General features: G+C 39.3%; 1 protein-coding gene across 1 annotated transcript; it reads right to left on the minus strand.

Annotated features, from left to right (window-relative positions):
- Positions 1-7,035: 7,035 nt before the first annotated feature.
- Positions 7,036-9,978, minus strand: LOC110682874. The gene is made up of 3 exons (XM_021859213.1): positions 9,678-9,978; positions 7,612-9,428; positions 7,036-7,212 (listed from the first exon to the last, which is right to left on the minus strand). The coding sequence occupies exons 1-3, from the start codon at positions 9,976-9,978 to the stop codon at positions 7,036-7,038; spliced, it is 2,295 nt and encodes a 764-aa protein (XP_021714905.1).
- Positions 9,979-14,935: the final 4,957 nt, after the last annotated feature.

The following is a 14,935-nucleotide window of genomic DNA, read 5'->3' on the forward strand; positions in this document are numbered from 1 at the left end:
TTGTTTTTGTTTGGTGACTACTTGATTATGATTCCAAGAAGGGCCCGTTCTTTGCTTCACTATTAGGGATACCACCAAATTTTAAAATTTTAGCCTACCCCTAACCCTTTTTGCCCTTACGTTACAACCATGGGAAAGACCTTTTGACCTAGAGGTTGAGTCAAATTTCGAGGGAGGGCATTATGAGTTAAAGCCTAAAGAGAGGGGATGCATAGTCAAGACGTCGTGTAGCCCAAAAGTGTTATTTTTCCGGCTCCTTCGAGGAGCTATTGAGATGCTCATTATAGGGAGATTTGAGACTATAGGGAGAACGCGGTAAGATCGAACGGGATGAAGGTGAATTATGATAACTAGTTCTCTATGCTTAGCATACTCTATGTTTCAATCAACCTCAAATATCTTGAAACGTGCATACCCCTATTGCTTAAGAAAGATGTTTATTCATTTGAAAAGTGGTCATTTTGTAAAGTCCAATTCGTAAAGGTTTCAATTTTATTTTTCTTTCTTTTACTTTCCTTTTTGTGGTTTGCCTCACGTATGTTGGTGGAGAGTTATTGGTTAAGCTCTTAGGAAACCTTTACGAGACCTCACTCGTCCTCATAGGCGACTTTGTGGTTTAAAGGGCTTGTTGTAGATAAAAACAACTGTGATTCCTACGAAAGTGAGTCTTAGTGTATATTCCCGTCTTATGTCTTTCTTTTTCTTTTTGAATAAGTTTTTCATCCTTATTATTTCTTGCTTTGTTTTACTCGAGAACGAGCAAAAGTTTAGCTTGGGGGAATTTGATGAGTGTCATTTATGACACTCATTTGGTTCTTTTTAGGGTGAATTTCATGTTATTCAATAGCTCTTTTACTTAGCTTTTCCTTAATTTTACTCTTTATTTCTTTTAGTTTGCATTTTCTTAGTTGGATTTCTTTATTTATGCATTTCTTGATTTATTTTGTTATTTTCTCTTTTATTTGCTTGTTTTCCTTTATTTTTCAGGTTTAGGTCGTTATCCAAGTTTCCCGAGGCCTCTTCCCAAGTTCGGCATTGATTAGGATCTCTACTGTTCTCCATTTGAAGCTCAAGCATGGAGAAGTGCAAGTTCCTAAAGTCCTTGAGCTGTGCATTCAAGCCGTGGAGGCATGATTTCTAGTCTTGAACCCGCAAACATGGAGTTTAGAAATTGCAAGGTCCTTTTTTATCAAGAGCATTAAGTGGAACGCACGAGGAGCATCGGGGGATAGGGAAGAAGGCTGCCCTGTTCCCAAGCGCGCGCGACTATGGCGCGACCGCGCGGCTTGGTGGCGCGGTCGCGCCTGTATGGGTTTATTTGGGGACGATCTAACTAACTTCTCTTAGTTAGTTTTACTATTTATATATTTTCATTCTATTTTAGAGATAAGGGATTAGAGAAGATTTTAAGAATTAATTCAGAAATTATAATTAGAATTTTAGAGAGAGAAACTCTAGATTGTAGAGAGAAAAGTTCTTGATTGTTGATTGATGATTGAAGATTGTTAATTCTAGCATTTCCTCCATTGAATTGAAGCAAGTTTGTAAGAATTTATTTTACTTTAATGCAATTTTTAGCTTATCATTTTAATTGCTTTGTTGATCGTTCAAGTTTGAATTGAATTTGTGTTTGAATTAGTTCTATTGATATGATGATGATGATGATGATGATGAAATTGTTGATTAGCTTAGTTTTTATCTTAATTTCAATGGATTGTGAGTAGTTCTCTTGCTAGGGGAATGGTGAAGCATGTATGAGTGATGGATTGATGATAATTAGGGGAAATTGATGGAGTTGATGTTGTGATTAAATTGGTTGATTGATTAAGTGCACGTGTGTGATTAATTGAAGAGTAGCTAACTTTGATTTGCTACACTAGAATGCATTGCAAGCTTGCATTGATATGGAAAAATGATTTGTGGCTTGCTTTTGTCGATTGAGTAGGTTTGAAAGGTTCTTAGTTAGAGTCTCTCGTAGTTGGCGCTAGCTTAACCTCTAGGAGATTAGCCTAGCTTACTCTCTTAATTGCTTAGTTAATTTTCCCTCGCAACACTTGACTTGGTCATCTCCATTCCCAATTAGCTATGTCCATTCCGAGTATATGCGGATCCTAACCTTAGTGCTTGTTAAATTTGATTTCATTTCGATTGTTTGATTGTTTTGAATACACACACCTCACTTTATCGCTTCGAAATAGCTTAGCTTTGACTTTAGCATTCATTTCCCATTCCTAGTGGTTCGACCCTCGACTTACTCTATGCTTTGTGTAGGGGTGTGTTGAGAGATTATAAATTTTGTTTTGACCAAGGGTAGATTAATTTTCAACGACCTAGTCTCGCCCTAGATCAGCTGTCGCAAGGCGACAGCCTTGTCATCTGGCGCTGGAGTCGGGTCTTCCCTATTTTGCTCTTGCTGCTGCTGTTGCTCGGTTTCGCTCTGAACTTTGAACTTGGTCGTTTCCTTTCAACCAAATACGCTCAAATCTTTTGTAAATTAAATCTCTTCATCTCCAATTTATTGATCCATGTAATTTTGCTTGGACTCCTCTTATCTTGGAGGAATCTCTTGTGTCATATTCGCGGATTTTCGAAAAAATTCGGGAATGTTCTTGCTTGCTGGGATGCACCTGCATTTATATCTTTGACTGTAGGACTTTGCTCATGTAATTAGGGTTGACCTAAGACTGAGTGTTGCTTGACTCATGGTATTTTGATTCACTGTGATTGACTCGACTCAATGTGGCTCGTGCGTGGGTAGTGTTGACTCAATGTGTACATGACTCATGTGTGCATTGTAATGTGATCGTGTGACTGGTGTGCCTCAGTCGTATGCAACCAAAAATATCACAACTAAGCTAACTGCAAATAAACGTAGTTAGGGGAGTCGAGTTCGAATCCACATGGAAAAAGGGACTAATAATTGCAAACCTAAGTGGAATTACTCTAGGAACGTAGTAATCTAAGTAACAAGGGGGTTTTGACAAGCAATGGTGACAATTAAACTAAATCAGAACAATGAACGTAAATAGTATGCAATCAATGAGAATAACGGTCTTGGTTATGCGAAATCCACAATTGAACATACAAATTGATCATAGAAGCCTCTTCAATCAAACACTATTGAACACCTTGTTGTAGAATTCTAAATTCTAAATTCTCATAAGCTAGTTAGAAATAGCAAAGAGCTCCTTTCTAACCCTTTCTAATGTATAATTTAAGACAAGCGCTCTAAATCATCCACAAGAAGAACATAAACGGAGAAATCAACAAGGATTGAATAAATTAACACAAGCGGTCTAATTTCTTCAATAATATTATTCCCTCTTTAAGTTATCAATCAAAAGCATGCATTCATAACCCAAAGTTGCTACTTTGGAAAGATTAATTAGATGCAAGCGAATCTAACAATTCTAACCTAGCAATTGATTAAAGCAAATCATGAAATAATTCAAAGGAATAATAAACATTCAATAGATAATAAAGAGAAGAGAAATCTCACAATTCGTAGCCAAAAGCTTCAATCTTTAACCAAGAATCCGGAAGATTAAGCTTCCATGGATTCTAATTCAAAAACAAAGATTTCTGAAATTTGCCAAGAACCCTAGAAAACTTTTACTTCTCTCTAACTTAATTCTCACTAATTAACTCATTAATTTCAATAATAGTAATCTATTTATATGTTTCTATACTTTAATAACATAAAAACAATAATAATAATAATAATATAAAATCCAAAACACGAGCTAAAGCCGAGCCAAACTGCTGAAAAAGAGCCAAAGAGTCCCGAAATTCTGGAAGAGCCGCTGCCAGCTGCTCTGGACCCGCTGGCAGCGGCTAAGGCAGCAAAACGCTTCCTTCTTCTGGCTGACCCGCTGCCAGCGGCTCTGGCCAGCTGCCAGCGGCCCTGGCAGCGGTTCCTGCTGTTGTAGCTCTCTTTCCTTGCTTCTTCTTCTAGCTTCGCTTCACCTTTTCCTCAAGCCTTCCTCCTTGCTCTTCCAAGCTCCATCACAACTCTCAAATCACGAGCCAAGATCCATCCTCCATATTTCTCCTCATTAGTTCCCGAACTCACTCACTAACACTCATAAATACCGTCTTTTGCACATAAGTGAGATCACCGCCCGAAACTCACAAAAGGTATTAAAAACTCATGCACAACATCAAAACACACCCTAAAAATCTTCTCTCAACCCTTAATAAAAGGCTCATCAAATTCCCCCATACTTGAACCTTTACTCGTCCTCGAGTAAACTTATAGAATAAAACACATCCTCCCCTCTAAGGTTCAAAACAGAAGATGGTGGAATCGAACAAGCTCTATGCATTCAAACTCAACAAAACATCCTAGCAACCACCAACTAACCACCTTCACATTTCACAAACTCCCTTTTCCATTCTAAATTAAACTCATCCCCCAAAATCAACCTAGAACAATAAACATATAGCCAAGAGTAGAAATATTCTCAACCATCCTAATACATGAAACTTTTGATAAAATTGGGCAAACAAGACTCAACTAAACCAAAAGTCCACAAAAACACTTTCACACTTAAAAGTCAAGAAAAACAACTCTAGCATCTTAAATACTAAGGATGACCAACACTTCCCCCAACTTCAACTAACTCCCTAAACCACCAAGATGAGACCTACCCGACACCTCCTTATATCTCCTCCCCTTATGACACCGACTCCGGCAAATAGATTTGAAAATTCACGAACTTTTCTCTCTTTTCTCTCATTTTGCCTAGGAGCCCTTTCGGGTTTTCATCCTAGCCTCTCATCTTTTTCCAAATCTCACTTCCTCACCCACTCATTAGCCACTTTTTTGCTTAGGTCGCCCTTTCGGGTTTTCAACCTAACCGAGCCCCCATTTTTGCCTAAGCCGCCTATTCAGGTTTTCGACTTAGCGGGTTTCTTTTTTTTTCTTTCTTTTCATTTTGCACTTGTTTCATTGAGCCACAATTGAAATAGTTATACAAAACATGAAATTAAGATAACTATACAAAATTCAAAAATATATGCAATGAAAAGCTTCCCCCCTACTTAAATGAGGCATTGTCCTCGATGCAAGAACAACAACAATGAAACCAAAAGTAAGGGAAAAGGAAGAAAATCGTTACCACCTCAATGAGAGGGACCTCCAGAGCCGGAAGAGCCGGCATCACCCCGAGAAGCACGCCTCTCGGAACGACGCAAAGCACGGGATGCGAGGTGATCCATGAACGCCTCAGTCGGGGGCTCATACTGTGGATATTGAGCGGTGTAGAACCGACTCATGCTTCTCTGATATGCAAGCAGCTCTTGCATCCCATCGCAAACCTCCTCCAGTCTATCATCTACCTCAGCCCTCCATCGAGGCCAATCATCATGCCGCACTTCAGCAGCATCCTCACCCCCTTCTTCATCCACATACTCCCCGCCCATTTGAACATCGGGATTCTCCTCCCCCATGTTCTCAACTATCACTTCGGCATCTCCTAAATAAGGAGCAACATCTGGGTCGGGCGCAAGGAGGAAGTCTGTGATGGCAGGGCCATAAGGCAAAGCTCGTCCCTCGGGACGAGGAATTCTCAAATAGTTCAGGCCCTGTGGCCCATATCGCCAGAAATAACTACCGACGACGGGGGAACGCGATAACAAACCAATCTTGACCAGAGTCATGATGTTATAAGTTAGGTACGTCGAATCTACTGGCACAAGATCTGCGGGGGGTGGAACATTTAAATAACAAGCGAGCAGGGAGACCATACCACCCATGCTAATGTGGCCACTTGAATTTGACCGCACTTTCACACAGCTATCTACAAAAATATCGACCCAATTGGGGGTGCCGACACCCTTAGGGGTCATCGCCCACAAATAAGATAATGTAGCCTTGGGAACCTTAGTAGCTTCTCCTTGACATAGTATGGTGGACGAAATAAACCTATGAACGAGTCTAAGGCACGGGTGAGTGATCTTGAAACTGTGATCACCGTGAGGGTCAACTTCACAACCAGTTATAGCTCTCCAAAATATTCGTGATGAGTATGTGCTATGATCACCCCAATGGTTCACCAAAGGGGGTGCATCCCAACCAAAGGCCATTCTAATATCATCATATGATACAATATAATTCCTATTATTCAAATTAAAGGAAATTTGATCACGTCCTTTAGTAAGAGTTGCAAGGAATTCGTACGTATACCTGACATAGGTCGGAGCACATTTGGTGAAGAAATTCTCTAGCCCCACTTTCCTTAGCAAAAGCCTCACCACTTCCTCCATTTCAAGCTCTTGCAATGCTTCCAAATCAAAAAACTTAGTACATTGCACCATTCGTCGCGGTTGTTGAAGCCTAGTCCAAATACCCTTCTCCTTGGAGTTCAACCTCACACCCATGAAGGCATCTCCTTGAGGCAATGGAGGTGCCTCACCATGACTAGAAGAAGCACCTTGCTTCTTGCCCCTTGGGGGTCTTGATGGAGATGATGCTTTAGACCTCTTGTTGTCTCTACCCATGGCTATAAAAAGGAATATGTTCACTTGCACCTTCACCTTCACCTTCAATGAAAATAAATTAAGCTTGCAATTCCACACAACCAACTCAATTTCACAATTGAAATCAAGAAAAATGGTAAACCTTAGGTGAAATTGTGATGGGAATTGAGAATTTGATGAAAGATGAAGATTTGGGAAAGGGAAATTGGTAGGAATTTGGTATAATTGGAGTAGGGGAACGAATGAGTAGAGAGAAGGAGAAGAAAAGGAGTAAGGGTTTATGTGAATTGGGGTTGAGGGAAGAAATAATGAAGTTGGAGTTGGAAAAGGGGAAATAAGGGGGAAAAAAAAACTCGGGGAAGCTTGTGGAGCCGCTGGTAGCGGCTTGAGGCCCGCTGCCAGCGGCTCTGGCAGGTTTTGGGAGATTTTTGGGCTGGAAGACCCGCTGCCAGCGGGTAAGGGGCAGCTGGCAGCGGCTGATGCTGAACCAACTTTTTTTTTTTTTTTATTTTGAAAAAAAAATAAAAACGTAGAGGGGGGTCCCGCTGGCACGGCTCAGGAGCAGCTACCAGCGGCTGGGACAGAAACAAAGGGGTTTGGGCTGCAAGAAGACCCGCTGGTAGCGGCTGCAGAGCAGCTGCCAGCGGCTTCTGCAGGGAAGGCCCCCCTTGTCTCTGTTTTGCTCTGTTTTTGCTGCGTTTCGCGCATAGAAATTGCTCCCAAGGCCTCCACCTACACAAAAACAATAAAAACACTCTTCACATCACACGAAAAAAAATAAAAACTAAACTACGAAAAGTAATGGGGAAGAGTTTTCGATCGGGTTGCCTCCCGATTAGCGCCTTTGTTTTACGTCGTTGGCTCGACGCAACTCATCCCACTTAGCTACTCGGTTGAAGGCTCATAGAGGTCAATGCACTCTATGTTCTCGGATTTGAAACCATCGAAGTAGGGCTTGAGCCTTTGTCCATTGACCTTGAAGACATTGTCGGTCTCTAGGCTCTGAATTTCTACCGCTCCATGCGGGTAGACTTTCACCACTTGAAATGGACTCTCCCAATGGGAGCGGAGTTTATCAGGACATAATTTGAGTCGGGATTTTTATAGGAGGACTTTTTCACCGACTTTAACCTTCTTCCTAGCAATCATCTTGTCATGCCACAACCTATTCTTTGCTTTGTGGTATAAATGGGACAATTTCTTGCCCGGAATTGCAGACGGGCCGATTGTTGAACCTGGTGGTATAGGTGGAAGCTTGGAATGTTCATTAAATTCCCCCACCTTCACCTGCACATTAGTAGGCATAGAGAAATCCAAGCAATCACCAGATACAACATTAGTTATAGGTGTGAGGAACTCATCCCCACGATCATTGTTAGGAACATCATGCACCATTGGATCGACAACATTAAGAGAACATAAAGAATGAGTGTTGACAGGATACTTTATGGAATCATAAATGTTATACCCAATTGCTTTCCCATCAACCTCCATAGTCAAGGAACCGGTAGACACATCGATTTTTGTTTTAGCAGTCTTCAAGAAAGGTCTTCCTAACAAGATGGGGACTGCTTGTTTGTCATGTTCCATGTCAAGCACATAAAAGTCAGCAGGAAAAATCAAACCATCAACCTTAACCAACACATCTTCCACCACCCCCTTAGGATACACATCAGACCTATCCGCTAACTGAATCACTACCCCAGTTCCATGTAAAGGTCCAAGTTTTAAAGATTTAAACAGGGAGTAGGGAATGACATTGATTGATGCACCTAGGTCCAACATAGCTCGGTGCAATGTGGTGTCTCCTATTGTAACAGGAACAATAAACATACCAGGATCACCACATTTTTCTGGGATTTTCTTTTGGAAAACCGCAGAAACATGAGCACTCACCTTTACCTTCTCTTTTCCTCCCAACCTATGCTTTCTCTTGATAGTACACAGTTCTTTCATAAACTTAGCAAAACGAGGAATACTTTTAATCACATTCAAGAGGGGAATATTTAACTCACATTTGCTAAAAGTCTCATAAATATCCTTGTCTTTCTCATACCTTCGAGTATCTTGCAAGGCTTCAGGGAAAGGTGGTGTGGGTTCATAAGAGGGAAAAGTTGGTGGATTCGCCACAGCTTCATGTTCTACTTCTTGCTCTTCAGTTCCAATCAAGTCTTTAGCCCTCTTAGTTGCAACTGCAGTTTCTTGCAACTCTTTGCCATTTCTCAATGTTATTGCATTGACCTGTTTCTTAGGATTCAGCTCCGTTTGAGATGGAAGCTTTCCAGAGTCCTTAGCTTCAAGTCGGCTTACTGCACTAGAGATTTGACTAAATTGATTCTCTAGGTTTTGAATACTTGATCTGGTTTCTTGCTGAAATTGCACCATATTTTGCTGCATAGTAGAAACATTAGAAGTTAATGATCTAATCATTTCTTCAGTTGACATATTATTCGAATTTGAGCTTTGGCCTTGAGGTTTGGGTAATGGTGCCCTATATTGCTGATACTGTTGCTGGCCTTGAGCATTTTGTTGTTGTTGGTTCCCTTGGGAGTTCCCATATCTCAAATTTGGATGATCCCTCCATCCTGGATTGTATGTATTTGAATAGGGATCATATCTTCTCTGAGGACCTTGCCCTTGGAAACCCATTGCATTTGCTTGCTCATTCTGCTCCTCTTGTAATTGAGGACATGCATCAGTGGAATGTCCCATGGAGGTGCATATACCACAAGCATTCAGTTGCTGCGGATTCCTTGAGTTCACCATGAACTCACGCATCATAGAAGTCAAATCAGCTACTTGACTTTCTAACTCAGACGTATTTGAATTTGCTGCATTCACCCGGCGCGTGGGAGTTCTCTGACTGAATTGCCTAGAATTTTCTGCTAGCTCTGCAATCAGCCTAGTTGCATCTCCTGGAGTCTTATTCACTAGCCCTCCTCCACTTGCTGCATTCACCATCCTCAAGTCATCATCAATTAGACCTCCATAGAAGTATAGGATGAGGTCTTGATCGGAATACCCATGGTAAGGACGACTAGCACACAATCTCTTAAATCTCTCCCAATACTCATACAAGGATTCATCTTCCTTCTGATCCACATTGCTGATAGCTTTCTTAAGGCTCGCAGAAATAGTGGCTGGGTAGTACTTCTCAAGGAAACACTTCTTCAAATCTGCCCAATTTGTTATGCTACCTGGGGGAAGATAGTAAAACCAATCCTTCGCTGCATCCTTGAGAGAGAAAGGAAATGCTCTCAACTGAATTTGCTCGTCAGTCATCCCAATCGGTTTCATGCTGGTACATACCACATGAAATTCTGCCAGATGTTTATTCGGATCTTCACCCTTCATGCCATGGAATGCCGGCAATAGATGTATTAGACCAGATTTGATCTCAACATTAGTACCTTCCTCCAATTGCTGATATGCAATGCACAACGGCTGTTGGTTCAAGTTAGGGGCTGTAAGTTCTCTCAGTGTTCGATTTTCTGCCATCACCTCCTCTTCTTGAATGCTGAAAATGTATGTTGATTCACTGGGGGCTGTTCTTGCCTCTTTTCGCAACCTGGAAATATTTCTTTCAATTTCTGGATCAAACTGCAAAACTTCTTTGTTAGCAGAACGGGTACTTATCATACCCTAGAGAACAAACAAAGAGAGTAACTAAGAACAATCCTAAAATAAATTCTACTAAGATAAACAATTAAAAAGTAACGCCTTAATTCCCCGGCAACGGCGCCAAAATTTGGTGTGCCTCAGTCGTATGCAACCAAAAATATCACAACTAAGCTAACTGCAAATAAACGTAGTTAGGGGAGTCGAGTTCGAATCCACATGGAAAAAGGGACTAATAATTGCAAACCTAAGTGGAATTACTCTAGGAACGTAGTAATCTAAGTAACAAGGGGGTTTTGACAAGCAATGGTGACAATTAAACTAAATCAGAACAATGAACGTAAATAGTATGCGATCAATGAGAATAACGGTCTTGGTTATGCGAAATCCACAATTGAACATACAAATTGATCATAGAAGCCTCTTCAATCAAACACTATTGAACACCTTGTTGTAGAATTCTAAATTCTAAATTCTCATAAGCTAGTTAGAAATAGCAAAGCGCTCCTTTCTAACCCTTTCTAATGTATAATTTAAGACAAGCGCTCTAAATCATCCACAAGAAGAACATAAACGGAGAAATCAACAAGGATTGAATAAATTAACACAAGCGGTCTAATTTCTTCAATAATATTATTCCCTCTTTAAGTTATCAATCAAAAGCATGCATTCATAACCCAAAGTTGCTACTTTGGAAAGATTAATTAGATGCAAGCGAATCTAACAATTCTAACCTAGCAATTGATTAAAGCAAATCATGAAATAATTCAAAGGAATAATAAACATTCAATAGATAATAAAGAGAAGAGAAATCTCACAATTCGTAGCCAAAAGCTTCAATCTTTAACCAAGAATCCGGAAGATTAAGCTTCCATGGATTCTAATTCAAAAACAAAGATTTCTTAAATTTGCCAAGAACCCTAGAAAACTTTTACTTCTCTCTAACTTAATTCTCACTAATTAACTCATTAATTTCAATAATATTAATCTATTTATATGTTTCTATACTTTAATAACATAAAAACAATAATAATAATAATATAAAATCCAAAACACGAGCTAAAGCCGAGCCAAACTGCTGAAAAAGAGCCAAAGAGTCCCGAAATTCTGGAATAGCCGCTGCCAGCTGCTCTGGACCCGCTGACAGCGGCTAAGGCAGCAAAACGCTTCCTTCTTCTGGCTGACCCGCTGCCAGCGGCTCTGGCCAGCTGCCAGCGGCCCTGGCAGCGGTTCCTGCTGTTGTAGCTCTCTTTCCTTGCTTCTTCTTCTAGCTTCGCTTCACCTTTTCCTCAAGCCTTCCTCCTTGCTCTTCCAAGCTCCATCACAACTCTCAAATCACGAGCCAAGATCCATCCTCCATATTTCTCCTCATTAGTTCCCGAACTCACTCACTAACACTCATAAATCCCGTCTTTTGCACATAAGTGAGATCACCGCCCGAAACTCACAAAAGGTATTAAAAACTCATGCACAACATCAAAACACACCCTAAAACTCTTCTCTCAACCCTTAATAAAAGGCTCATCAGTGACTCAAAAAATGCGAAAAAGCAAAAATTTTCTGTCATTTTTATGGAGGGTACCGACTTTCTCCCGAAAAAGAAAGACACAAAAAGGAAGAAGTTTTTTATGGTGCATGTTGAATGAGCTTAGTCAAATTTTTTTTTGATACTATCTCTCAAGGTGCAAGGATTAATTCATCCCAGGCTATCTTTGATGAAAATATTTCGGTAACTTAGGCACGGAGGCTAAGAACTTCATACTTTGTGATGCAATGATGATTGATGTTGATATGACAAGGCATGCTTCAACGTCTTGTTAAGATCTCATGACAAAGGGTTCCTAAGGGAAGGACTATTTGGACATGTATCTGTGTTGTGTGTGATAGTGACACTAAGGTTAGGCCGCAAGGGCTAAGTGTGTGGAAAGATAATATTTTTAGAAGAGTCAAATAATGGTGACTATTAGGCTAGGTAAGCTAATGATGTAGGGATCAAGCCCCCAAGTCTAGCTCTAAGTAGATAGGGATGAGCATATGAGATCCCTTGATATGATAGTGATGTGTATATGTGAATGCGAATGCATTTTTATTACGGTTGCACCTCGATGTGAAGTTGCCTACGTATCCGTTAGGAATTAGGCCGAACGTAGCTCTAGCCAAACCTCGCACAAGTGTGTGTATACCACAAAAAGGTCTTTTTAAGGGTTGTAACGTGGTTAGGCTAAAGGTTGAAGAAGAAAGGGATAAAGGCTCAAGACCCTAGACAAACCCCCAAGGTGTGTGTAGACACCCATTTGTGTCTCCCCAAAACTAAACCCAGTGACGAATACCTTTCACGTCGAATCATAATCGAATGAAGTGAAAGTGTGGAAAGTTTAGTGTTGCGGATAGTTTTAATTTCTTTTCTCCTCTCTCTGTTTTTGAAAACCTATTTTAAGAAAACAGCCAACCTAGTTTGGTGGGTCCATGATATGGGTCCAATAGTAGTGTAGTTGGATAGGGCTTGAAAAGAGATTTCCAACGATATATTATAAGCCCAATTCCGATGAATATTGAGGAAGTTATGGCCAAATTACTGAACTGGGCCTGGTTTGAGCCTTACATGCGGCCCAATGATCTAGAGGAGGGCCTAATATGGATTTATCATTCTTAATGAGATTAGGAATGGTTTTAGTCTTCTAGATTCTTCTAGAAGGTTCTTTTCATTCATAATTTAATTAGCATTGATAAATTGACTTTTGTTGACTTTTTAGAGTTTTTATCAGAATTAAAGAATGTTTTTGAGGAAAATACGATTTTATCCTCCTGTACGGCAATTTCTATCTGATTTAAGAAAACGCGTCAATTTCTTAGCCAACGCCAAACGCCAGCTGTAGCGCCTGACGCTACGCTTGGCGCCTGGCGCTAACGTCAGCGTTTGGCGCTAACCTGGTTTTGCGCATCAGAACTCTGTTTTTGTTTTTTCTATCTTTTTGGCTGATTTTCTCTATATATAACTTCCTAAAAACTCCGTTTTCATTCACCAACTCTCATCAAGATTTTCTTGATTACTCTCTCTCTCTTTTCTAAATTAGCTTTCTCTCAAATATAAAAATTCCGCATTCACTAGATTTAGATACACCTAGCCATATTCGAAGTTGCCTTTGCCCTAGACGTGAAAGATTTAATTTATGAGGGTTTGGTCCCAAATCTCTCTTTCCATTATTTAATTTAATTATTGTATTTTATTATTTTCCTTGAAGTTACTAACGTGTGTATTTTGTTATTAGAAAGAGGTACGAGGCATCCAAATAAGTACTTTAATGGTTTAATTGATGTTATGATATAGAGTTCATGCTTAGGTTGTTATTATGAAATTCCTAGTATCATGTCTAGGGTAACTTTAATATTAAGTATGATTAAAATTATGATGCTTCCTGTGTTCTTCCTAATATTTATGATGTTACTATCATGTTAGGGTTAAAGCATTGATTTTTATTGTTTAGTGACATGCTAGGGTTTGTTATTAATCTTGTTAGTATCATGCCTAGGATCTTGCTATTATTATGCTTTAACATGATTATAATTATTATTTTGATGATTATTTATTATGTTGCTTGATATTTATTGTTATTGCTTAATCACACCTTTTATGCATGTTTAAAGGGATTTAGTACTTGTAATCACGCTTAATAAGATAATTAATAATCTTGTTTAGGGTTAATTTGATTATAATTCAAGTGATCGCCAATAATAGTTTATTTGTGCATTAATATTCAACTAACATAGATTAAACAGGTTTAGGGTTAAACCTATTGATTGCATGTTAGTCAAAAAGCGCACATGAATACGATCTGAATAAAGTAGAGGTCTATTATTAGGGCAGGTCCAATCTCTTTTAGATTGGATTTGTACCTTCATCCCCGAACCCTGTTTGGTTCAAGACCTTATGGAGTTGACGATCTCTTGGATCGTTAAGGGGTGTAACCTTCACCTCGTGAACGGTTTACAAGTTCCTAAAAAACTTGTTGGCGACTCCTTTTGCTCTATCTACTATCCCTTTGGACGCCACTGTACTTTAGTGTATGATCACAGTTGGGTTCAAGCTAGGGGTAACGCTTGAAATATTCCCTACGGTTTTTGGCGACTCCACTGGGGAGGATTTCTATTTTAATTCCTGAAATTTATTTTGGCAATGATTTACAATAATAATAAATATCAAGCAACATAATAAATAATCATAATAATAATAATTGTAACAATTATAATCATAATTAAAATAATCATGTTAAAATATAATAATAGCAAGATCCTAGGCATGGTACTAACAAGATTAATAACAAACCCTAGCATGTCACTAAACATTAAAAATCAAAGCTTAACCCTAACATGATACTAACAATCATAAATATTAGGAAGAACATAGGAAGCATCATACTTTTAATCATACTTGATATTAAAGTTACCCTAGACATGATACTAGGAATCAAAATAACAATCTAAGCATGATTTCTATATAATGACATCAATAAAAACCATTAAAGTACTTACTTGGATTCCTCGTACCTCTTTCTAATAACAAAATACGCACGTTAGTAACTTCAAGGAAAATAATAAATCAAACAATTAAATTAAATAATTGAAAGAGAGATTTGGGACCAAACCCTCAGAAATTAAAACCTTTCACGTCTAGGGCGAAGGCAACTTCGAATATGGCTAGGTGTTTCTAAGTCTAATGAATGCGGAATTTTGTATTTGAGAGAAAGCTAGTTTAGAAAAAGAGAGAGAGAGAGAGAGTAATCAAGAGAATCTTGATTAGAGTTGGTGAATGAAAACGAAGTTTTTAGAAAGCTATTAA

The sequence above is a fragment of the Chenopodium quinoa genome, unplaced genomic scaffold (genome assembly GCF_001683475.1).
Source record: "Chenopodium quinoa cultivar QQ74 unplaced genomic scaffold, ASM168347v1, whole genome shotgun sequence".
Taxonomy (NCBI): domain Eukaryota; kingdom Viridiplantae; phylum Streptophyta; class Magnoliopsida; order Caryophyllales; family Amaranthaceae; genus Chenopodium; species Chenopodium quinoa.